We start from the raw sequence: 24080 nt of genomic DNA, 5'->3' as shown, positions 1-24080 counted from the left end.
TTTCTTTCCAATGGTACCAATTATATGCATATCCTGGCTTCAGGGCCTGAGCAACAGGCAGTTTACTTTGGGCACATCAGTCAGGTGGAAATAGACCCTAGCCTGAAGATGTTCTTAATTTAATTTCACATATATATTTAATTGTTTCCAATTTAATTACATTTTTATTACATGTCATCTTTTGATTCAACCATAATACATAATAAGCATCATCAACAGGGGGACCATATTGGGTGTACATGCACATGAATATGTGACTTAACTTCAGTCCTATTTATTATATAATTTACAAAGATTATACTATTTTAATATATTATATTTTCAAATAATGTTTTTTTTAATCAATTAGTATATTTGAGTTAAACAATAATATTTGTTGTAATATATGTTCTGTCTTTTATAGTGTATTAACCTGAAATTGTAACCAACTTGTATGGCTTGTTTAAAAATAACAATATTTTGGAGATTATTTAATTTTCAAATATCCAAAAGTGAGAGGTTTGAATCTGAATAAAGAGAAAAAGGCCATTCTTGAACACAGGGTGAGCCATTCTTACGAATATGCTAGAGAACCCGTTTGGATTAAAGTACTGCTTTTGTATGACTGCTTTAATATTGAATCATTTCTGCCCTCTGATTAATATTCATTATATATTTTTTATTTTGTCTGACTTGACATTCCAAAATAAAATTGAATATTTTTTGCTCACATAATAAAAAAACTGTGATATGACTGTATGTAATATAGTGTATATCATAATTTAGTTAATTTAGTTCTAATCCAGAGAAGTAAGAAACATAATCTAGATCCTCTATGAGTCTATGGAGGGATCCAAATTGTGGATGTAAAAGAAAACATGAATCATCAGCCTACAACGACACCTTTGTTTTTAAGCTCTGGATTTCTAGCCCCTTGATATTATTGATGGATCTGATTTCAATAGCAAAAATTTCGATGGCTATACATTTGCCGATGTGAACAACCTTGTTTTACTCCTCTTGACAGTTTAATACTTTCTGAGAAGTAGTCATTATTTACTATTTTACACACAGGGTTCCTAACATAACTTTAACCCATTGTGTAAGAGATTCTCCAAAATTGAAATATCCCGGGCATTTATGTAAAAATGCTAGTCGTACTTTATCAAAATACTTTTCTAAGTCAGCTATGAATACCAGGCCCGGTTTCCCAGATTTTCAATAGTGTTCTATTGTTTCCAGTACTTGTCCTATATTATCTCTAATGTATTGTCCATGTAAAAAAAACTTGTCTGATTAGGTTTAATAATATCCAAGAATACCTTTTAAATTCTATGCGCTATGCATTTTGCTAGAATTTCTGCATGTCAACACTGAAGTGTATGGGCCTCCAATTTTTTTAATGGACTGGATCTTTATATTACCACCTGGGTCACCTGGATCATGTTTCAGTAACAAGAATCAGACCTTCTTGTTGAGTATCTGATAATGTGAAACTTTTATAGGAGTGGTTAAAACATGCTAATAACGGTCCTCTGAGTATATCAACAAATATTTGGTATTCCTCAACTGGTATGCCATCCAGCCCTGGAGTTTATAATAATAATTAAAGGCTATAATTGCATCAATAAGTTCCTCCTCTGAAATGTGGCTTTCAAATTAGTCTTTCTGTACAGTTGTTAATTAACAGCTGTATTAATGGAAAGAAATCTTTACAATTAACTTTTTTTTAACCTTCATTTAACTAGGCAAGTCAGTTAAGAACAAATTCTTATTTGCAATGACGGCCTACCCCGGCCAAACCTGGACGACGCTGGGCCAATTGTACGCCACCCTATGGGACTCCCAATCACGGCCGGTTGTGATGCAACCTGGAATCAAACCAGGGTGTCTGTATTGACGTCTGAAGCACTGAGATGCAGTGCCTTAGACCGCTGCGTCACTCATGATTCCCAAACATGACATTACCTTTATGAATCACGGCCAGATGTGATCACGCTTATTAAAGTACTTTGCGTCCTCTTTCAATAAAATCGTTTGGTGAATCATGGGTCATTTGTTTAAGTAAATTATTTTTGGTAGCATGCTTAATATGTTGAAGAAAAAATATATATTTGGTGCAATTTTCCCCATATTCCATCCAGTCCGCTTTATTTTTTATAATATATTACATTTGATCTTTCTTGAATAAGTTCCTCCAGTTCTGTTTGTTTTTCCTCTAAATTGTTCTGTGTCTATGGGACAGTTTTTTTGCTATCTATCTGTACTATTTAGTTAATATGAACTCTTTTGACCTAAATGGCTTTTGTTTTAAAGATGAGTATTGAATTGCATGGCCTCTAAAGACACATTTGAAAGTGTCCCATACAATAATGGGATCTGCTGTATCTATGCTATGTTGGGAAAGTCAGTTATAAACTATTCTGTCCTGGTTAAAAACAAGTTGTCATCCAACAGCCTTTGATTACATTTCCAATATCCTCACCAATGTGGAAAATCTGTAAGAGTGATGTAAATTTCAATTATTTGATGGTCCGACCGCATTCTGTCCCCTATCAACACGTTTTAAACTTTTGGAGCCAGCGAGAATGACATAAGAAAGTAGTGAAGAGAACTAGCTTGATTGAGCCTATCAAATCAAATCAAAGTTCATTTGTCACGTGCGACAAAAACAACAGGTGTAGGTAGACCTTATGCTTACATACAGGCTCTAAATAGTGCAAAAAATGTATTAGGTGAACAATAGGTAAGTAAAGAAATAAAAACAACAGTAAAAAGACTGAAAAATGACAGTAGCGAGGCTATACAAACAGCTAGGCTACATACAGACACCAGTTAGTCAGACTGATTGAGGTAAGTCAATGTGCGGGAGCACTGGTTGGTCGGGCCAATTGAGGTAGTATGTACATGAATGTATAGTTAAAGTGACTATGCATATATGATAAACAGAGAGTAGCAGCAGCGTAAAAGAGGGGTTGGAGGGGAACACAATGCAAATAGTCCGGGTAGCCATTTGATTACCTGTTCAGGAGTCTTATGGCTTGGGGGTAAAAACTGTTGAGAAGCCTTTTTGTCCTAGACTTGGCACTCCGGTACCGCTTACCATGCGGTAGTAGAGAGAACAGTCTATGACTGGGGTGGCTGGGGTCTTTGATACATTTTAGGGCCTTCCACTGACACCGCCTGGTGTAGAGGTCCTGGATGGCAGGCAGCTTACCCCCATCGATGTACTGGGCCGTACGCACTACCCTCTGTAGTGCCTTGCAGTCGGAGGCCAAACAATTGCCGTACCAAGCAGTGAAGCAACCAGTCAGGATTCTCTCAATGTTGCTGCTGTAGAACCTTTTGAAGATCTCAGGACCCATGCCAAATCTGTTTAGTTTCCTGAGGGAAAAGAGGTGCTGACGTGCACTCTTCACAACTGAGTGGGGTGTATGTGTACCATGTTAATTCCTCAGTAATGTGGACACAGAGGAACTTGAAGCTCTCGACTCCCTTCACTACAGCCCCTTCGATGTGGATGGGGGCGTGCTCGCACCGTCGTTCGTTTTCTGGAGTCCACGATCAGCTCCGTTGTCTTGCTGATGTTGAGGGAGAGGTTGTCCTGGCACCACACTGCCAGCTCTCTGACCTTCTCCCTATAGAATGCCTCATCGGTTATCAGTCTTACCACCGTCGTGTCATCAGTAAACTTGATGATGGTGTTGGAGTTGTGCATGGCCACGCAGCCCTCGGAGAACAGGGAGAACAGGAGAGGACTAAGCACCCACCCCTGAGGGACCCCGTGTTGGTCAATGTGGCAGATCTGTTGTTTCCTACCCGCACTGCCTGAGTGTGGCCCGTCAGGAAGTCCAGGACTCAGTTGCACAGGAAGGTGTTCAGAGCTTGATGATGAGCTTGGAGGGGTCCATGGTGTTGAATGCTGAGATGTAGTCAAAGAACAGCATTCTTACGTAGGTATTCCCTTTTGTCCAGGTGGGTAAGGGCAATGTGGAGTGCAATAGAGATCATCTGTGGATCTGCTGTTTTCAGTCAGGATCTAAGAGATCACTGCCTCATTGCCTGCATCCGCTATGGGTCCACAGTCAAACAACCACCCCTCATCACTGTTGGGGCAGTGCACACATTGGAGTGGGTCCAGGGTGTCTGGGATGATGGTGTTGATGTGAGCCATGACCGGCCTTTCAAAGCATTTCATGGCCACAATCCAATGAGCATCAGAATCAGCGTAGTAGGATTGGTCCTGTAATGGCGCCTTGCCTGTTTTATGGCTCGCCGGTGGTCGTTGTGGGATTTCTTATAAGCGTCTTGATTAATGTCTCGCTCCTTGAAATTGGAAGCTCTAGCCTTTAGCTTAGTGCTAATGTTCGCTGTAATCCATGGCTTTTGGTTGGGTTATGTACGGACAGTCACAATGGGGATGACGATGTCGATGCACTTATTTATGAAGCTGGTGACTGATGTTGTAAATCTCAGAACATATTCCAGTCTGTGCTATAGCGAAAGAGTCCTGTAATTTAACATCTGATTTGTCAGACCACTTCCGTATTGAACTACGCTCACTTCGAGGCAAACAACACATTACCTCCTGTTTGAGTTTTTTGCTTGTAAGCAGGAATCAGGAGGATCGAGCTATGGTCTGATTTGCCAAAGGGAGGGCGAGGGTGAGCCTTGTATGCATTTCTGTGTGTGGAGTAAATGTGATCTAGAGTTTGTCGCCTCTAGCTGCACAGGTGACATGCTGGTAAAAATGAGGTAAAACGGATTTCAGTTGTCCTGCATTAAAATTACCGGCCATGAGAAATGTCACCTCTGAATGTGCATTTTCTTGCTTACGGCCCTATACAGCTTGTCTAGTGCGGTCTTAGTGCCTGCATCGGTTTGTGGTGGCAAATAGACAGCGATGAAAAATACAGATGAAAACTCTCTTGGTAGATAGTATGGTCTGCAGCTTATCATGAGGTATTCTAACTCATGCAAGCAAAAACTCAAGACTTAACATTAGACATTGCGCACCAGCTGTTGTTAACAAAGAGACACACCCCTCCCCCTCTCACCTTACCCAAGTCTGCCATCTGGTCTCGAGGATGCATAGAAATACCAGCAACTCCGAGAAACATAGGACCTTACAGTTTTTCAGGTCCCATTGATAGGATAGTCTCTAGCAGAGCTAATCGAGATTGCACCTTCGACAACAAAACACTCACGCTCATCTCATACTCATCTTTAAAACAAAAGCGATTTAGGTCAAAAGAGTTCTTATGTGACCCGATTCAGGAAACTAGATGTATGTCACAAGTCACAACTTCACAGGAAAGTCGTTTTACGTAAAACATGTTTTTATTATCAAAATGCATTTTTTTTGGCAGAAATGCCTTCTTGAACATGTGAGCTTTCGGGATATTTTGTCAGGACAAGATGCTAGAATATGCATATAATTGACAGCTTAGGATAGAAAACACTCTAAAGTTTCCAAAACTGTAAAAATATTGTCTGTGAGTATAACAGAACTGGCGAAAGCCTGAGAAAAATCCAATCCGGAAGTGCCTCATGTTTTGAAAGCGCTGCGTTCCAATGCGTCCCTATTGAGCAGTGAATGGGCTATCAACCAGATTACTTTTTCTTCGTATTCCCCAAGGTGTCTACAGCATTGTTACGTAGTTTTACGCATTTATGTTGAAGAATACCCGTAAGCGGCTACATTGCGCAACTGGTCACCTGATGGCTCCCAGAGATTCTCGCGTAAAATACAGAGGTAGCCATTATTCCAATCGGTCCTACTGAAAAACCAATTGTCACGGTGGATATATTATCGAATAGATATTTGAGATAGATATTTTAAAGCATATTTTGAAAATCTGAGATGACAGGGTGATTAACAAAAGGCTAAGCTGTGTCTCAATATATTTCACTTGTGATTTTCATGAATAGGAATATTTTCTAGGAATATTTATGTTCGTTGCGTTATGCTAATTCGTGTCAGTCGATGATTACGCTCCCTCATGCGGGACGGGGAGTCATTAGAGGTTAAATTACGAACCTTGTTGGTTAAAACCACTTAAGCCTACCCCCTACTTTTTCGAACATTCTGTTAAAAATCGCGCAACATTTCAGCGTCCTGCTACTCATGCCAGGAATATAGTATATGCATATGATTAGTATGTGTGGATAGAAAACACTCTGACTTTTCTAAAACTGGTTAAATCACGGCTGTGACTATAACATAACGTGTGTTTCATCGAAAAGCGGAAGAAAAACTGATCACCAAAATCTGGAAAATATATCAATGCGCCACTTGCATGTATTGTCTATTGGAAAGCAAATTACATGGGGCTGAGATTGCAAGTCCTACAGCTTCCACACGATGTCACCAGTCTTGTCAATTGCCTGGGCTTTGTTTCTTGGTCAAACGAGTAAGAGAGAGCCCATTCCTTCCGGTCTCCGACAGGATGTTTTGGATGAGAAATTTCCGAACATGATTTCAAGACGTGGAGCTAATTGAATACACATCGCCCCGTGATCAATTTGATAGATTATTAACGTTTACTAATACCTAAAGTGGGATTACAAAATTATTTCGAAGTGTTTTGTGAAAGTTTATCGTCAACTTTTTTCATTTAAAAAAATGACGTTGCGCTTTAAAACGGTGTTTTTTCCTGGATCACACACTTTTCATAGATCGATATTTAGGGTATATGTGGACCGATTTAATAGAAAAAAAGACCCAATAGTGATGTTTATGGGACATCTAGGAGTGCCAACAAAGAAGATCGTCAAAGGTAATGAATGTTTTATATTTTATTTCTGCGTTTTGTGTAGCGCCGGCTATGCTAATTATTTTGTTTACGTCCCCTTCAGGTATTTCGGGGTGTTGCATGCTATCAGATAATAGCTTCTCATGCTTTCGCCGAAAAGCATTTTAAAAATCTGACTTGTTGGCTGGATTCACAACGAGTGTAGCTTTAATTCAGTACCCTGCATGTGTGTTTTAATGAACGTTTGAGTTTTAACGAGTGCTATTAGCATTTAGCGTAGCGCATTTGCATTTCCAGATGGCTAGATGAGACGCCTGTGTGTCGGGTGGGCTTAACAGGTTAAGCCACAGAAAAAGTCAGCAACCTTCCCACTAGCCATGATTGGCTGAGATAATGAGTGGGCTGGACATTCCGAGAGAGGAGTTCGGATTGGTTTGCCATAGAATCAGAATGTGTTGGTAATCCTGTCAAACGCTTCTTTTAAAAAATATATTGTGTAGTGGAGCTGCATAAGTGTGGCTCTCCACTTTCTGGAGGATCAAGTTTTGAAATCAGTGGAATCAGAGTATGATAGCTAAAGAGATGGAGGAAACACCTTTCTCCGGATTACATCTTCAAACTAAGGGCAACCATGGCACGGCATTCCTGACAGGGAGACGCGTCCATGCACGATGATGTTTACAGGTAAGATAGTCTAGCGTTAGCTTTTTAGATATGACACATTTTCTAATTTTGACAGGAAGTGGTTTAATTTCAAGCTAAAATGTACCGTTAGCTAGCTAGCTAACGTTAGCCAGCTGGCTCCCTAAATGACGTTATTATTCATTTCACAGAGCCGTGTGCTGTTCTACTTAGAACCTAATGTTAGCTAGCTAACATTGAATATGGTTTGTTAGCTCCCAGCACTGTGGCATTGTTGGCACTGTTTACTGTTTAACTAGCTAACGTTGGCTGGTTGGCTCGTTAGCTAACGTTACGTGATGTGTATACAACACCCGTTGAATATGGCCAGTGTCAGTAAACATCGGTAAAAAAAGAGTAATGAAATTGCTGCCAGCAGAGCTGGTTAGGCTGTTTTCATGTTATCCAGAGGTAAACAAATCATCGGCCAGAGCTTGACGCTCTGGCGCTCGACAGCGAAACGAGATGGGTGGGGCTAAAGCTTAGGGTGAGGGTGTGAACGATGCTGAATGGGTGTAGACAAAGAAGTGCTCTTCACTAGATAGCAAAACATTAAAAGGAGATTTTCTCAAAAGTGAGTTTACAAGTTGAAAACCTTTCGAAGCAGAATTGCTTTCCCATTGTTCCTCAAATGCAGTGTATGATTTTCCATTTTGTCGCTCTGAGTCTCTACTTTTATATAATGTAAAAAAAAAAAAAAATTCAAATTTTGCTACATAAGACCGAATCCATGTGGTAAGTCATATATCAACAATGGAAATAGAGGGACTAACAGTACAGATAGATAGCAATAAAACTGTCCCATAGAGGTACAGAATAAGTTAGAGGAAAACCAAAAAGAACTGGAGAAACTTATTCAAGAACGATCAAGTGTAATATATTATAAATAATAAAGTGAACTGGATGGAATATGGGGAAAATCCCCAATTTAAAAAAAAATCTTTAACATAGAAATGCTACCAAAAATAATTTACTGAAACTTGTTACAAATGAAGGAGTTAATCGCGGTCTACATGCTCGCTGACGTAATCTCCTTATGACGCGGCGTCGCTTGTGTCACGTCCACTCCCGCTTCCCCACTACAGCCCTCGACATCACCAGTTGAATAACCACCGGTCCTGGCAACCCATCTATACGCACACCTGAGTCTCGTCATCAGTCACACCTGAACTTCATTACTCCCTTGACTACCTACCCTTTATTTAGCGCTCTTTAGTTATCAGTCAGCAAGTAGTATTGTTAGTGTTTCCATGTCAGACGTATCTTTTGGTTTGTATCATTCCATAACTGCACCTGCTTCCTGACTCCCTGCATCTATGTTACAGCTTGCCTCTTTTTTTGCCACCGCTTCCTCTTTCGAGTCCTGGGATCAGGGTCCAGAGTAAGCAGAACGTCCAGGGCTGTCGACTTGTTAAAGTAGATATCTTCATCCAAATTGAGGTTATTGATCACTGTTCTGATGTCCAAAAGCTGTTTTCGGTCATGGGAAATTATGGCGGAGACATTATGTGCAAAAAAATGTAAGATCAGCATAGAAAATAATGAAAAAAACAGCAGGAGCCTCTAAGACGGCAGCCCCATGTTCAAACTCCATTCTCCTCACCTTGAGGGGAAAGTGCTGTGTGACCTCCGGCAGGTAGTGGACGCCAGCCTTGGTGCTGTGCAGCGCCACAACCAGAAAGTACTCAAAGAGCTGGCGTTGATGTAGCTCCTTCAGATTCCTGGTGAGGTCCAGAGAGCTGTGTTTGTTACAGTACTGACCCTCACCCGGCTGGCTCAGGATAGACTGGACTGAGGACATGCGCTGCCGATGGGCTGTGAGAGGGGAAGGAGGATATGGAAGGAAAGGAAGGAAAAGCAAAGGTAATGAAGGAGAAGGGTAGAAAAAGGGAAGATTAATTTGATACTGACAGAAGCACTTTATGGAATTGTGAAAGATGTCAGTTGGTCACATATTACCTTTAGCCCTGTCCTCTGTCTCACTCTCTGAGTCAGTGTTTTCATCTGTGACTGCAACAAAAATGAAAAAAGTGTTACAAAATGGAGAGCATTGAAATAATGTTTTGGGGGTTGAAAGAATCTCACACTCACCTCTCCCTGAGTTGGTCTCAGCAATGTGATAGACCCTCCTCAGATGTTTCTTTCCAACACGAGCCTCAAAGATACTGTTGATTTTAAGCACATCCTGTTGGAAGAATGAATGTTAGAAATATCAACATTGGATATACACTGAGTATACAAAACATTAAGAATACCTTTCCATGACATAGACTGACCAGGTGAATCCAGGTGAAAGCTATGATCCCTTGTTGATGTCACTTGTTAAATCCACTTCAATCAGTGTAGATGAAGGGGAGCAGACAGGTTAAAGAAGGATGTTTAATATGCCTTGAGACAATTGATATATGGATTGTGTATGTGTGCCATTCAGAGGGTGAATTGGCAAAACAAAATATTTAAGTGCCTTTTCAACGGGGTATGGTAGTAGGGGCCAGGCGCACCGTTTTGTGTCAAGAACTGCAATGCTGCTGGGTTTTTCACATTCAACAGTTTCCCATGTGTATCAACTGTGTGAAGCATTGGAGACAACATGGGCCAGCATCCCTGTGGAACGCTTACGACACCTTGTAGAGTCCATGCCCCGATGAACTGAGGCTGTTCAGAGGGCAAAAGGGGGGAGGGGGTGTGCAACTCAATATTAGCAATGTGTTCCTAATGTTTGGTATACTCAGTGTATAGGAGAAGGAGAGGAGAGGAAGCCACTTAAGACAATTGAGATTCCCCCACAGTCTCTTACCATTGGGATCCTCCTGCAGGCGTGATTATAGGAATCTCCTCCAGACAGCCAGTGGGGCAGCTCATCTGCGCTGTGAGGGGTGGACTGGGGGCTGAGCCGGGGGGGAGATGCTACTCCTCCACTATCACTACGGTGATGGTTGGTCTTACGCAGATCTGGAAGCTTGAAGCTGCAACTCCCACCAGAGTTCTGTCTGAAGAAACCAGGCCTGGTGATCTGCACAGAGACTAAAAATAATCAGATCAATCTGTGAAGTAAAGTAAGTCATAAGCTAATGTTAAGGACATCACACTGCTTGCTTAGCGAGTACCGCTTCCTCCTGATTTGGCTCATGAGACTCAAACCCAAGATCTCTGCCTCGCAAACACACACATCTTACCCAGTCATGCCACTGAAAAGCTGGCTATCCAACAGCGCATGTGGAGACACTTCAGGCTGAGGAGTGAGCATCACAGATCCCCACAAACTGTCATGACTGTTATGTCATCATTAAGACAGTGTTATGTACCTTGGAGCATTCTGACCCAGGAGAGGAAGGTAGAGAAGGTTGTGATGAGCACTGACTGGATACCTCAATGTCCTCATATGGATTCTCCTTGGAAGAGTCTGCAGGAAGACCAAAGATAATTAAACACTATTGCATTTAGTTTAAATGATTATTCGTGATTAGATCCGTTTTTTATGCTTCACCTGTAATAATTTCATAATGATGATAAGGCGGATGACACGATGGAATGTCCTCAAACTCAAATGATTTCCTGTGAAGGAACAAAAGAAAGGGGGAAATACTTAGAATATATTGTGTGTATGTTTACATGAGAGTGAATTAATTACTGTTGGTGTGAATTTAGTGTTGTCTGTTCTGTATGGCTATTTTACCTCTTGGGGTTGTCTCTATCTCTTTGTCTGTCTGTCCTGGGTCTCCTGTAGATGTTGGGGGAAGGCTGGTTGGACAGAGGTGGAGGGGAGATGGAAGGCAGTGGGGGCAGATTCCTCTGCCCTTTCCCATGTCTCGGTAATGAGCGGGTCCTCGCTTCAAATTTGGAGAGGTGCTGAAAGGTACGTTGCTGGAAGGTGCGCTGGGGTTTGGGGACCGGGTTTATGGGTGGTGACCCTGGCTCTGTGTACACATTCTGCAGGTCTCGTCCCTCTTGCCCACCTTGCCTTGACTCCCCAAACATCTCGTCAGCATCCAATGTTCCTAAAATGGATTCTATCTCTCTTCTCTTGGCCTCTACATGTGTATCTCTGCTAGGTGGGCAGAAGTAGTTGCCAGGTAGCTCTAGAGGACTCTTGCTGGGGTTCTCCTCCCTCATGGTCTGCTCCAGCTTCTTGAAGAGAGTGAAGACGGCTCTCTGCTCCACCAGTCTCCTACCATTGTCTTTCTTCAGCATCCCCATCACCTGCTCCTTCACAGGCTCCACAGTAGGCCGAGAAACCCCTGCCCTTCCTATGATCGCTTTCCCAAGGTTCTGCTGCTTTTCCCTGCTGGCCAGCCTGCTGCAGTGTCCTTTATGCTGCTCCTCGGAGGGTCTGACATCCTTCTTCTGAAGGGATTCAGTTATTTTCACAGTAGTGTCCTTTACATGCCCCACAGGCGAGGTAGTCCTCGAATTCCCAGCCATTTCTACATTATCTTTCCCATGGTTCTGCTGTGTCTCCTTGCTGGCTGGTCTACTCCAGTGCTCCATGGTGGGTCTGGAATCAATCTTTTTTAGGGATTCTGTTATTTTCCCAATAGGAACTGTAGTGACTGTTGGGGAGATATGCTCTATGTTCTCCTTCCCATTGTTCTTCGGTCTTTCGCAGTCCTCAATGGTGGGTTTGGAATCACTCTTAATTAAGGAGTCAGTTCTTTCCACAATACTCTGAGTGGGTGTAGTTGTAGCTGTTGTTAATGTTGGGGATGGGGAAGACTCCTTTCCTTCCCACTTTGAGATCTTGTCTTTGATGGTGGCATGGGGAGGTTTGGAGAGTGTTCTGCCCCCAGCCAAGGTGTTCCTCTCAGCCTGCATAGTTATGCTTGGGACCTCCAGCAGGTTGTTTAGGTTGTTTAGGGAGATGAGGGGCAGATTGGTTGCCCTTCCCTGTCCTCGCACTGCCCTGGCCTGTTGTTAGGGTCTGTAGGTGCACTGTCCCCTTTCAGAAGGCCACGTCTGAAATATCAGTCCAAATGGTAGTCAATACAACGGCTACTAAAACCATATTAACACAGGCAACTAAAACTTTTAGACCTCAAACATAACCTTGAATTTTCAATTCAGGCAAAATAGACTTTAAAATATATTGTAGACCTCAAATTCTCCATTTAGTCAACATAAAAAGACAATAACAACAAGACTCGTTTAAGGAACATTCCAGTCTGTTCAGTCATTGATGGGAAAGTCAGGGTCTTTAGTCTGGCGGTAGCATAAATGTCATGAGGACAGGCCTGTGACCGACCATATCCTTCTCACAGAGCTTCAGTAAACAAACACATACTTGGACCAGAGCCACATGGACCAGAGCCATCTAAAACTGTTTTGTTTTAGATGGAAATAAGCGAATAGATTAAATAAGCATTCTGAACCCAAATAAAAACTTAACAGTCGTTAATTAAAGAGAAACTGAATTAGTTGTATGTGTGTTGATGGTTTTGAATTGGGAAGTGTATTAGTAGTTGAAAGAATAGTATGGCTTAAGGGGAACCACTTTACATTGTAACCATGATCTTCTTGGTGACTTTTGTTTTTCAATGGACCCATAAATATTCCCCCAACATTACAGGTCCCCACTCTCATCATACTCACTTGTTAACAATTTGGTAAAGGCAGTCCTGCCCTGCAGTCATCCTGCTAGCAGACTCCATGCTCAGCATACACCTGTAGAGAGAGAGACAGGATGATAGAGACAAGTTTCAAATTACAGTTACACACAAAGGGATACTGCAGAAAAAAAGAGAGCGAGAGAGATCAGATATTTTGGATTCCCTTAATCCTAGTTCTAGTCATGCAGATATGTCTATGAAGCTCATAAAATCACTAGCCAGACATCTAGAGTCGAGGCATCTCTGTCCCAGTGAGACTGAATCAGTGTAAGAATAGTATCCTATAACTGATTTTCAACCTCTCATTCATTCCTCACATCTGGTTTCCTACAGTATTTTGCACAGCCAGTTAAGTCTCATACAAAACCATGACAAAAATAGTTCAGATCCCATGAGGGGCTAAGTCAGCACACAAATAAAACATTTGAGTCACAAATAACTATTGGAGAGGGAGTACTGATACTTTTGAACCCCTGTCACTGTCACAATGGCAAATGGAAATGTTTTAACCACTCTATGAGACTCTACTCTGTCTCTGTATCTCAGTTCTCAGGGCATTGTCTCTCAGTTCACTGGCTTCTGAGAAGATCTTGGGTAGAGTTTCCCAAGCAGACCCTTTTAGACCGCATGTCTGCCACTTGAATAATGTTTACATGTCCTACATCACTCATATCATATGAATGTACTGTATTTTATACCATCTATTGTACCTTGCCTATGCCGCTCGGCCATCGCTCATCCATGTGTTTATATGTTCATATTCTCATTCATCCCTTTAGATTTGTGTGTATTAGGTAGTTGTTGGGGAATTGTTGGATTACTTGTTAGATATTACTGCACTCTCGGAACTAGAAGCACAAGCATTTCGCTACACTCCCACCATGTGTATGTGACCAATAAAATGTGATTTGATGCTGTATACTAAGTCATAGATAAGTTGAAAAAGCACCAGGGGTTCACATACTGCTGGATATACAGCAGGACATACATAATATCACATTATTCTCGTTTATCAGCCTTGTAGAGGTCCTACAATTTTGACACAGGACAAGAAATTAATACAATATTATCAAACTCAGCCAATGCACAAATCGTCATCTAGTCGTCCTTACCTTTCTCTGTTGCACAGACCTTGTGAGTCTACCAGTGGAACAGGAGCTCATTTCCACATCAGTGACCCTTGATACAACAGCATCATTATCCATGACTTCCTCAATCACAAGCAGGTAAACTCCTCTCTCATATACTATATGTTGCCATACTAAGATCTGCCTCTCCTTTCCCACGACTCCAACACTAGTCATCAATCATCTCTCACACACTGTGGAAAACATCTCCTGGCTTATTATGAAGAAGTGTATCTCAAAGGTTGCATCAAGTCCAACGCAGCTCCAAGGCTTTAGTAGTCTGATTTAGTATTTCCCTCTATATGCTTTATTTGCCATGTATCCTAAAGGAATAGCTGACCCCTTTCTCCTAAACTCACTCTCCCACTATAGCTGCAGACCCCTCCCACTCTTACACAATGGTCCCTTCCCAGCTAACTGAAAGTTCTGGTTCCTCTCCACCACTTCTCATCTTAAGCTAGATCATTGGACATTTTAGCTGGCTGAGGTTCAGTTGACTTGCAATGTAATGGGTTCAAATTACTTCATCCACTGTGCAGGGATTATTCACTTTTCTGTCAAGAAGTTCATTTCTGTAGGAAGGATTTTGCTTTACTGTTCCGAGGTCATTGTTTCCATTGGTCTGTTTCTCTACCTCTATCTGCTGTTTATTGTGTTTACTGCAACTTGAGTTCATAACTATTTCATAACATGATGATTAGGCCAAACTTATCGATTTAAGTTAGTAAACAACTGCTAGTCCAAAAGAAAGGGGAATTGAATGGACAGTGACAACTATATTAATGTTCCTAAAAACCATGTGTTGAACCTCTCATGGCAACTGTCTACCTGTACCACTGTTGCAATGCAGCTGTGCCTACACATTTCGATCCCCAGCCTGCTACAAAAACTACATCTTTCTGCATGTAACATACTGAAAAACATTATGTAGCAACAGGTTATTGCAATATCCCAGTCTATTACTTTTAAGATCTTCATATCATAACTATAAATAATTATGCATTATTATTTTCAACTAACTTTGCATCAACAGTTTCAGTGCAACAACAGAGACCACACACACAGCACATGCAGAACGTCTTACAATAACATAATACAACAGTTTCCCAAAAAACGTTCACTTACCTGTGTTCACCTTACATGATGACCATTTTGTGACACTTGACACGCTGCAAGTCCCGCCTCTCCCATCTCCTCATTGGTTTTTAGGATCGTATACCCACGTGGGTGATTGAAAGATGAACTGAGGTCCACACCCCAGTTGGTGGTTGTAATGCACCTTAAAGTTGGTTGCCAACCTCCATATAGTGTCCAAAGAATAAGAAGAAGGAGCCTGAAGGAGGAGAGATTTCTGGAAACAAACTTGGTTTACCATTTTATCTGTGGATTAATTGTCGGAGTAGAGGACCGTGTGCATTTCAAGTAAAATAACAACCCAATGTTTATATCCCAGGACAACTTAGCTAGCAACAGCAAGCTAGCTAGATAAATTGACATAAATGTTTCCTGCTTTTCGACCTCTCCCCAAATTAATATAGTTGGTTCTGTATTGATTTTGAGGAAGGAAAAGTTATTCAAATTGTATGATGCTCTTCATTCAAGGGTATTGATAAAAAAAACAAGACAGACAGAGAGTTCAATTTACTTCAAAGAACAGAGAGAGCCCAGTAAACATGACCACATTTACCCAATGCAGGTAAAATATTGGCCCTACATAGGCTGCCCACATTGGGCCGATGCGCCTCAGCCCTCACTTTGCCTGAAATAAGCTATCTTTTCCCAGCAAACATGACCACACTGGCACGATGTGTGCCCAAATAAAGTTAAAACATTCTACCAATGCAAGGGGGTAGCTAGCTACATAGCCGTCTTTGTTTCAAAGATAATTGTGTAGCCTAGAGCGTTTTTCTAGGTTAGCTAGCCAGCTATTGTCGTTCTCCTAACGCAATGTAACGTAACCAACACTGCTAGCTAGCCAGCTAGCCCCCGAATAGCAGCATTGTAGAAACTTCACACTCAACGGAACGACTTGATTAGGGTAGTGTCAACAACGCAGCTAGCCTACCTCAGCAGTACTGTATCATTTTAATCATTTTAGTCAATTAGATTCTTGCTACGTAAGCTTAACTTTCTGAACATTCGAGACGTGTAGTCCACTTGTCATTCCAATCTCCTCTGCATTAGCGTAGCCTCTTCTCTTGCCTGTCAACTATGTGTCTGTCTATCCCTGTTCTCTCCTCTCTGCACAGACCATACAAACGCTCCACACCGCATGGCCGCGGCCACCTAATCTGGTGGTCCCAGCGCGCACGACCCACGTGGAGTTCCAGGTCTCCGGTAGCCTCTGGAACTGCCGATCTGCGGCCAACAAGGCAGAGTTCATCTCAGCCTATGCCTCCCTCCAGTCCCTCGACTTCTTGGCACTGACGGAAACATGGATCACCACAGATAACACTGCTACTCCTACTGCTCTCTCTTCGTCCGCCCACGTGTTCTCGCACACCCCGAGAGCTTCTGGTCAGCGGGGTGGTGGCACCGAGATCCTCATCTCTCCCAAGTGGTCATTCTCTCTTTCTCCCCTTACCCATCTGTCTATCGCCTCCTTTGAATTCCATGCTGTCACAGTTACCAGCCCTTTCAAGCTTAACATCCTTATCATTTATCGCCCTCCAGGTTCCTCGGAGAGTTCATCAATGAGCTTGATGCCTTGATAAGCTCCTTTCCTGAGGACGGCTCACCTCTCACAGTTCTGGGCGACTTTAACCTCCCCACGTCTACCTTTGATTCTTTCCTCTCTGCCTCCTTCTTTCCACTCCTCTCCTCTTTTGACCTCTCCCTCTCACCTTCCCCCTACTCACAAGGCAGGCAATACGCTCGACCTCATCTTTACTAGATGCTGTTCTTCCACTAACCTCATTGCAACTCCCCTCCAAGTCTCCGACCACTACCTTGTATCCTTTTCCCTCTCGCTCTCATCCAACACTTCCCACACTGCCCCTACTCGGATGGTATCGCGCCGTCCCAACCTTCGCTCTCTCTCCCCCGCTACTCTCTCCTCTTCCATCCTATCATCTCTTCCCTCTGCTCAAACCTTCTCCAACCTATCTCCTGATTCTGCCTCCTCAACCCTCCTCTCCTCCCTTTCTGCATCCTTTGAATCTCTATGTCCCCTATCCTCCAGGCCGGCTCGGTCCTCCCCTCCCGCTCCGTGGCTCGACGACTCATTGCGAGCTCACAGAACAGGGCTCCGGGCAGCCGAGCGGAAATGGAGGAAAACTCGCCTCCCTGCGGACCTGGCATCCTTTCACTCCCTCCTCTCTACATTTTCCTCTTCTGTCGCTGCTGCTAAAGCCACTTTCTACCACTCTAAATTCCAAGCATCTGCCTCTAACCCTAGGAAGCTCTTTGCCACCTTCTCCTCCCTCTTGAATCCTCCTCCCCCTCCCCCCTCCTCCCTCTCTGCAGATGACTTCGTCAACCATTTTGAAAAGAAGGTCGACGACATCCGATCCTCGTTTGCTAAGTCAAACGACACCGCTGGTTCTGCTCACACTGCCCTACCCTGTGCTCTGACCTCTTTCTCCCCTCTCTCTCCAGATGACATCTCGCGTCTTGTGACGGCCGGCCGCCCAACAACCTGCCCGCTTGACCCTATCCCCTCCTCTCTTCTCCAGACCATCTCCGGTGACCTTCTCCCTTACCTCACCTCGCTCATCAACTCATCCCTGACCGCTGGCTACGTCCCTCCCGTCTTCAAGAGAGCGAGAGTTGCACCCCTTCTGAAAAAACCTACACTCGATCCCTCCGATGTCAACAACTACAGACCAGTATCCCTTCTTTCTTTTCTCTCCAAAACTCTTGAACGTGCCGTCCTTGGCCAGCTCTCCCGCTATCTCTCTCAGAATGACCTTCTTGATCCAAATCAGTCAGGTTTCAAGACTAGTCATTCAACTGAGACTGCTCTTCTCTGTATCACGGAGGCACTCCGCACTGCTAAAGCTAACTCTCTCCTCTGCTCTCATCCTTCTAGACCTATCGGCTGCCTTCGATACTGTGAACCATCAGATCCTCCTCTCCACCCTCTCCGAGTTGGGCTTCTCCGGCGCGGCCCACGCTTGGATTGCGTCCTACCTGACAGGTCGCTCCTACCAGGTGGCGTGGCGAGAATCTGTCTCCTCACCGCGCGCTCTCACCACTGGTGTCCCCCAGGGCTCTGTTCTAGGCCCTCTCCTATTCTCGCTATACACCAAGTCACTTGGCTCTGTCATAACCTCACATGGTCTCTCCTATCATTGCTATGCAGACGACACACAATTAATCTTCTCCTTTCCCCCCTCTGATGACCAGGTGGCGAATCGCATCTCTGCATGTCTGGCAGACATATCAGTGTGGATGACGGATCACCACCTCAAGCTGAACCTCGGCAAGACGGAGCTGCTCTTCCTCCCGGGGAAGGACTGCCCGTTCCATGATCTCGCCATCACGGTTGACAACTCCATCGTGTCCTCCTCCCAGAGCGCTAAGAACCTTGGCGTGATCCTGGACAACACCCTGTCGTTCTCAACTAACATCAAGGCGGTGGCCCGTTCCTGTAGGTTCATGCTCTACAACATCCGCAGAGTACGACCCTGCCTCACACAGGAAGCGGCGCAGGTCCTAATCCAGGCACTTGTCATCTCCCGTCTGGATTACTGCAACTCGCTGTTGGCTGGGCTCCCTGCCTGTGCCATTAAACCCCTACAACTCATCCAGAACGCCGCAGCCCGTCTGGTGTTCAACCTTCCCAAGTTCTCTCACCTCACCCCGCTCCTCCGCTCTCTCCACTGGCTTCCAGTTGAAGCTCGCATCCGCTACAAGACCATGGTGCTTGCCTACGGAGCTGTGAGGTGAACGGCACCTCAGTACCTCCAGGCTCTGATCAGGCCCTACACCCAAACAAGGGCACTGCGTTCATCCACCTCTGGCCTGCTCGCCTCCCTACCACTGAGGAAGTACAGTTCCCGCTCAGCCCAGTCAAAACTGTTCGCTGCTCTGGCCCCCCAATGGTGGAACAAACTCCCTCACGACGCCAGGACAGCGGAGTCAATCACCACCTTCCGGAGACACCTGAAACCCCACCTCTTTAAGGAATACCTAGGATAGGATAAAGTAATCCTTCTCACCCCCCTTAAAAGACCTAGATGCACTATTGTAAAGTGGCTGTTCCACTGGATGTCATAAGGTGAACGCACCAATTTGTAAGTCGCTCTGGATAAGAGCGTCTGCTAAATGACTTAAATGTAAATGTAATGGGTAGATCAGCTTTAATATTGCAGGTATATTGGGGGGTCCATCAACGCAATTATCTGCATAATTTCCAGTCCCCCATACATGTATATATATTTTTTAAATACAGTACCAGTCAAAAGTTGACTCAGTCAAGGGTTTTTCTTTATTTTACTATTTTCTACACTAAATAAATCTACATTCTACATGAAATAAATCAAAATATATTTGAGATTTTAGATTCTTCAAAAAAGCAATCCTTTGCCTTGATGACAGCTTTGCACATTCTTGGCAGTCTCTCAACCAGCTTCATGAAGTAGACCGTTGTAAAAACACCTGGAATATTTTTACAAGAGTCTTGAAGGAGTTCCAACTCATCCCAAACCATCTCAATTGGGTTGAAGTCGGGTGATTGTGGAGGCCAGGTCATCTGTTGCAGCACTCTGTCACTCTCCTTTTTGGTCAAATAGCCTTTACACAGCCTGGAAGTGTGTTGGGTCATCAATCAATCAAATGTATTTATAAAGCTCTTCTTACATCAGCTGAGCTCTCTCTAGAGAGTTGAAAAGCAGCAGGTCTGGGACAGGTAGTATGTTCGGTCAGGGTTCCATAGCCGCAGGCAGAACAGTTGAAACTGGAGCCAGGTGGAATGGGGACAGCAAGGAGTCATCAGGCCAGGTAGTCCTGAGGCATGGTCCTAGAGCTCAGGTCCTCCTCCGGTCATTGTCCTGTTGAAAAACAAATGATAGTCCCACTAAGCGCAAACCAAATGGGATGGTGTATCGCTGCAGAATGTTGTGGTAGCCATGCTGGTTAAGTGTGACTTGAATTCTAAATAAATCACCAAGTGTCACCAGCCAAGCACCCCCACACCATCACACCTCCTCCTCCATGCTTCATGGTGGGAACCACACATGCGGAGATCATCCGTTCACATCATCCTATCTCACAAAGACACAGCGGTTGGAACAAAAAAATCTCAAATTTGGACTCATCAGACCAAAGAATGGATTTCAAATTTCCACTGGTCTAATGTCCATTGCTCGTGTTTCTTGGCCCAAGCAAGTCTTCATCTTATTGGTGTCCTTTAGTAGTTTTCTTTCCATCAATTTGACAATGAAGGGCTGATTCCCGCAGTCTCCTCTGAACAATTGATGTTGAGATGTGTCTGTTACTTGAACTCTGTGAAGCATTTATTTGGGCTGCAATCTGAGATGCAGTTAACTCTAACGAACTTATCCTTAGCAACTGATGGTTTTTGCGATTGCACTTGAAGAAACATTTTCAGAGTTCTTGAACTTTTCCAGATTGACTGACCTTCATGTCTTAATTAAAGTAATGATGGACTGTCGTTTCTCTTTGCTTATTTGAGCTGTTCTTGCCATAATATGGACGTGACTATGTTCTCTATACCACCCCTAAGTTTTCACAACACAACTGATTGGCTCAAATGCATTAAGAAGGAACGAAATTCAACAAATTAACTTTTTACAAGGCACACCTGTTAATTGAAGTGCATTCCAGGTGACTACCTCATGAAGCTGATTGAGAGAATGCCAAGCGTGTGCAGAGTTATGAGGGGTGGCCATGGTCAGCTATAAGTTCACATGTTCGAAAACTCCTTTCTGCCAAAAAACGCATTTTGATAAACAAATATGTTTTACATTTAAATGGCTGTCCTGTTGAGTTGTGAATTGGGACATATGTCTAGATTCCTGAATCGGATCACATATATTTTATATTTCAGATTCTTCAAAGTAGCCACCCTTTGCCTTGATGACTGGTCTGCCATATAGAAGGGTTCTGTCTTGTCAGTCTGTGGCTAGCTGCCAACGGCTAGAAAGGACAGATTGCTGAACAACATGGTAATGATGATAATACGTGATAAATTGATCAGAAGGAACATTTCCTTTGGAACTTCTGTACGTTCCCACAGTGTCAATACAACGTCTATTCCACGTCGGCTCAAAGTCATTTGATTGAAATGACGCGGAAGCGACGCTGAATCAGCCAGTGTGTAATAAAGTCCTGCTCGTCTTCCTCTTCAGGTGAAGTCAACCCCTGACACAAAAAATAGATTAAAAAAATGTGGATGAACTTGAAAGTGATGCTTCTTTCCAATACATATTCTGATTATCAGCCCCCCCCCAGCTAGCAACTGAAACTAAACTAGATACAGTACTACTAATAATTTGCGGGTGCTTATATTTGTCCTGTCATTGTGTTTTCTGCATATCCCAACTCCCCCAGGGGGTGGGGTCACATCGTTAAGTGCCTTGCTCCAGGGCACAGAGAAAGCTTTTCACCTTGTCTGCACTAACACTCTAACCTTAACTCGCTCTGGATAAGAGCGTCTGCTAAATGACTTAAATGTAAATGTAAACCTTAAGGCTACCTGCCACCCCAGAAGAAAACATATGGAGGTCAAGAGACCTCTTTTACAAGGAGGTTAAAGGTTCTAAATTATGTCACCATTGCCCTTGATTCTAAGCAATGTTGTGATGCTATTTATATTGACTTGGCCAAAGCTTTTAATACGGTATACCATTCCATTCCTGTGGGCCGGCTAAGGAGTATGGGGCCGGTGGAGAGAGTCCTCTCCCCTCTCTCTCTGTCAGTTCTCAGTACTCCATGATAGCCTCATTAGCTGGGTCCTGACCATTGTTGTCTTACAACAGAGATGTGTGGAGAGTCTATTTTTCCATCCCTTGCTGCTGCTCTAATTTAATCCCTTCTCTCACTTCCTTGGCTGTTCTCTCGCTTCCTTGGCTGTACTCTCGCTTCCATGGCTGTTCTCTCGCTTCCTTGGCTGTTCTCTGTTGTTTAATATCACATTGTTGAATGTTACCGACAGCAATCCATGTTCACCTTTGGAAACCCGTGTCAAAAGCTGGTTTTTTTTTCCAAACAAGAGGAAAGGCGCTACTGATTTTTATTTAAATATTATATATTCAATTTTTTGTCAGTGCCAACCATTAATTGAGTAGGTCATTACTTTGATATGACTATCAAGGTTATGAATGTGAGGTTTGAGACTGGCCCCATGTGCTGATCCTCTGAGTCAACATGTTGGTGTCGGAGTGCTTGGCAAAAACACTTTGTGTGTGTGTATCTGACTATGTGTGTGTGTGTATCTGATTGCTTGTGAGTGACGTGCTGTGTGTGTGTGCGTAGAAGTGTGTTTTTGTCCTGTGTGTGTGAACGACTACTTTTTCCTTAACCTCTGGATAAGTTTGTGTTCATATATCACCACAGTGTGTATGTAACCCTCCATACCCTGTCTCCTGTTACCACACTGGCCTAACATAGAGAGACACACCACAGTGTGTATGTAACCCTCCATACCCTGTCTCCTAACACAGAGAGACACACCACAGTGTGGCTTTCATCCGACAACGCTTTTGGTGGTCTTCCATGGTTCCTGATGTCTCCGCATTCATCGCCGCCTGCACTGTGTGTGCACAAAATAAGACTCCGCAGCTCCGGCTGGCCTTCTTCAACCACTCCCTTTTTTTAATAAAGCTCCAGCAGTGTGTACTGTATGTGTAGGTTAATAAAACTCCTGCAGTGTGTACTGTATGTGTAGGTTAATAAAACTCCTGCAGTGTGTACTGTATGTGTAGATTAATAAAACTCCAGCAGTTTGTATGTGTAGGTTAATAAAGCTCCAGCAGTGTGTATGTGTATGTTAATAAAACTCCAGCAGTGTGTATCTTTCCTCCACCAGTGTAACACTAAGCCATCCTCCACCAGTGTAACACTAAGCCATCCTCCTGGCTTCCTCCACCAGTGTAACACTAAACCTCTTTAGACATATTTCAGAAAAGTTGGACAAATATGACAGCTCTGTCTATTAATCTCAACACATTTATAAAATGTGTCACTTGAAATGAATGTATCAAAATATTATTGTAATTTGATGCTGACTTTTACATTTTCTGAAACCCCAGAAAGGTGTTTTCACAACAGGATACACGATAGGAACATTCCATTCCAGATAACCAATGGATATACAGGATATGTATAGTTTAGTTTTTAATTATATTCATGGGGCAGGTGTTGTCCGGCCCTCTGGCAGTCTCTATGGGGGTGCCACAGAGTTCGACTCTTTTCTCTGTATATATCAATGATGTTGCTCTTGCTGCGGGCGATTCCCTGATCCACCTCTATGCAGACGACACCATTCTGTATACTTCCGGCCCTTCCTCAGACACTGTGCTATCTAACCTCCAAACGAGCTTAAATGCCATACAACACTCCTTCCGTGGCCTCCAACTGCTCTTAAACGCTAGTAAAACCAAATACATGATTTTCAACCGTTCGCTGCCTGCACCCGCACGCCCGACTAGCATCACCACCCTGGATGGTTCCGACCTAGAATATGTGGACATCTATAAGTACCTAGGTGTCTGGCTAGATTGTAAACTCTCCTTCCAGACTCATATCAAACATCTCCAATCTAAAATCAAATCTAGAGTCGCTTTCTATTCCGCAACAAAGCCTCCTTCACTCACGCCGCCAAACTTGCCCTAGTAAAGCTGACTATCCTACCGATCCTCCACTTCGGCGATGTCATCTACAAAATAGCTTCCAATACTCTACTCAGCAAACTGGATGCAGTTTATCACAGTGCCATCCGTTTTGTTACTAAAGCACCGTATACCACCCAC

General features: G+C 43.4%; 1 protein-coding gene across 2 annotated transcripts in view; it reads right to left on the bottom strand.

Annotated features, from left to right (window-relative positions):
* LOC115106840 (DENN domain-containing protein 2A-like) overlaps window positions 1-12329 on the bottom strand; it is a 41337-nt gene extending 29008 nt beyond the window's left edge. For both annotated transcript variants that reach the window (XM_065008119.1, XM_029629982.2), the window contains exons 1-7: window positions 11092-12329; window positions 10903-10970; window positions 10721-10818; window positions 10213-10428; window positions 9507-9600; window positions 9375-9425; window positions 9019-9230 (exon numbers count right to left, since the gene is read on the bottom strand). In XM_065008119.1, coding sequence (XP_064864191.1) covers window positions 9019-9230; window positions 9375-9425; window positions 9507-9600; window positions 10213-10428; window positions 10721-10818; window positions 10903-10970; window positions 11092-12227 — 1875 coding nt within the window. In that variant the 5' untranslated portion in view covers window positions 12228-12329. The remainder of the gene's footprint in view (window positions 1-9018; window positions 9231-9374; window positions 9426-9506; window positions 9601-10212; window positions 10429-10720; window positions 10819-10902; window positions 10971-11091) is intronic.
* Between the last annotated feature and the right edge of the window lie 11751 nt (window positions 12330-24080).

This window comes from Oncorhynchus nerka, linkage group LG23 (genome assembly GCF_034236695.1).
Source record: "Oncorhynchus nerka isolate Pitt River linkage group LG23, Oner_Uvic_2.0, whole genome shotgun sequence".
Lineage (NCBI taxonomy): Eukaryota > Metazoa > Chordata > Actinopteri > Salmoniformes > Salmonidae > Oncorhynchus > Oncorhynchus nerka.
The sequence above is the reverse complement of the archived record's forward strand: the minus strand, read 5'-3'. Positions and strand labels throughout refer to the sequence as shown.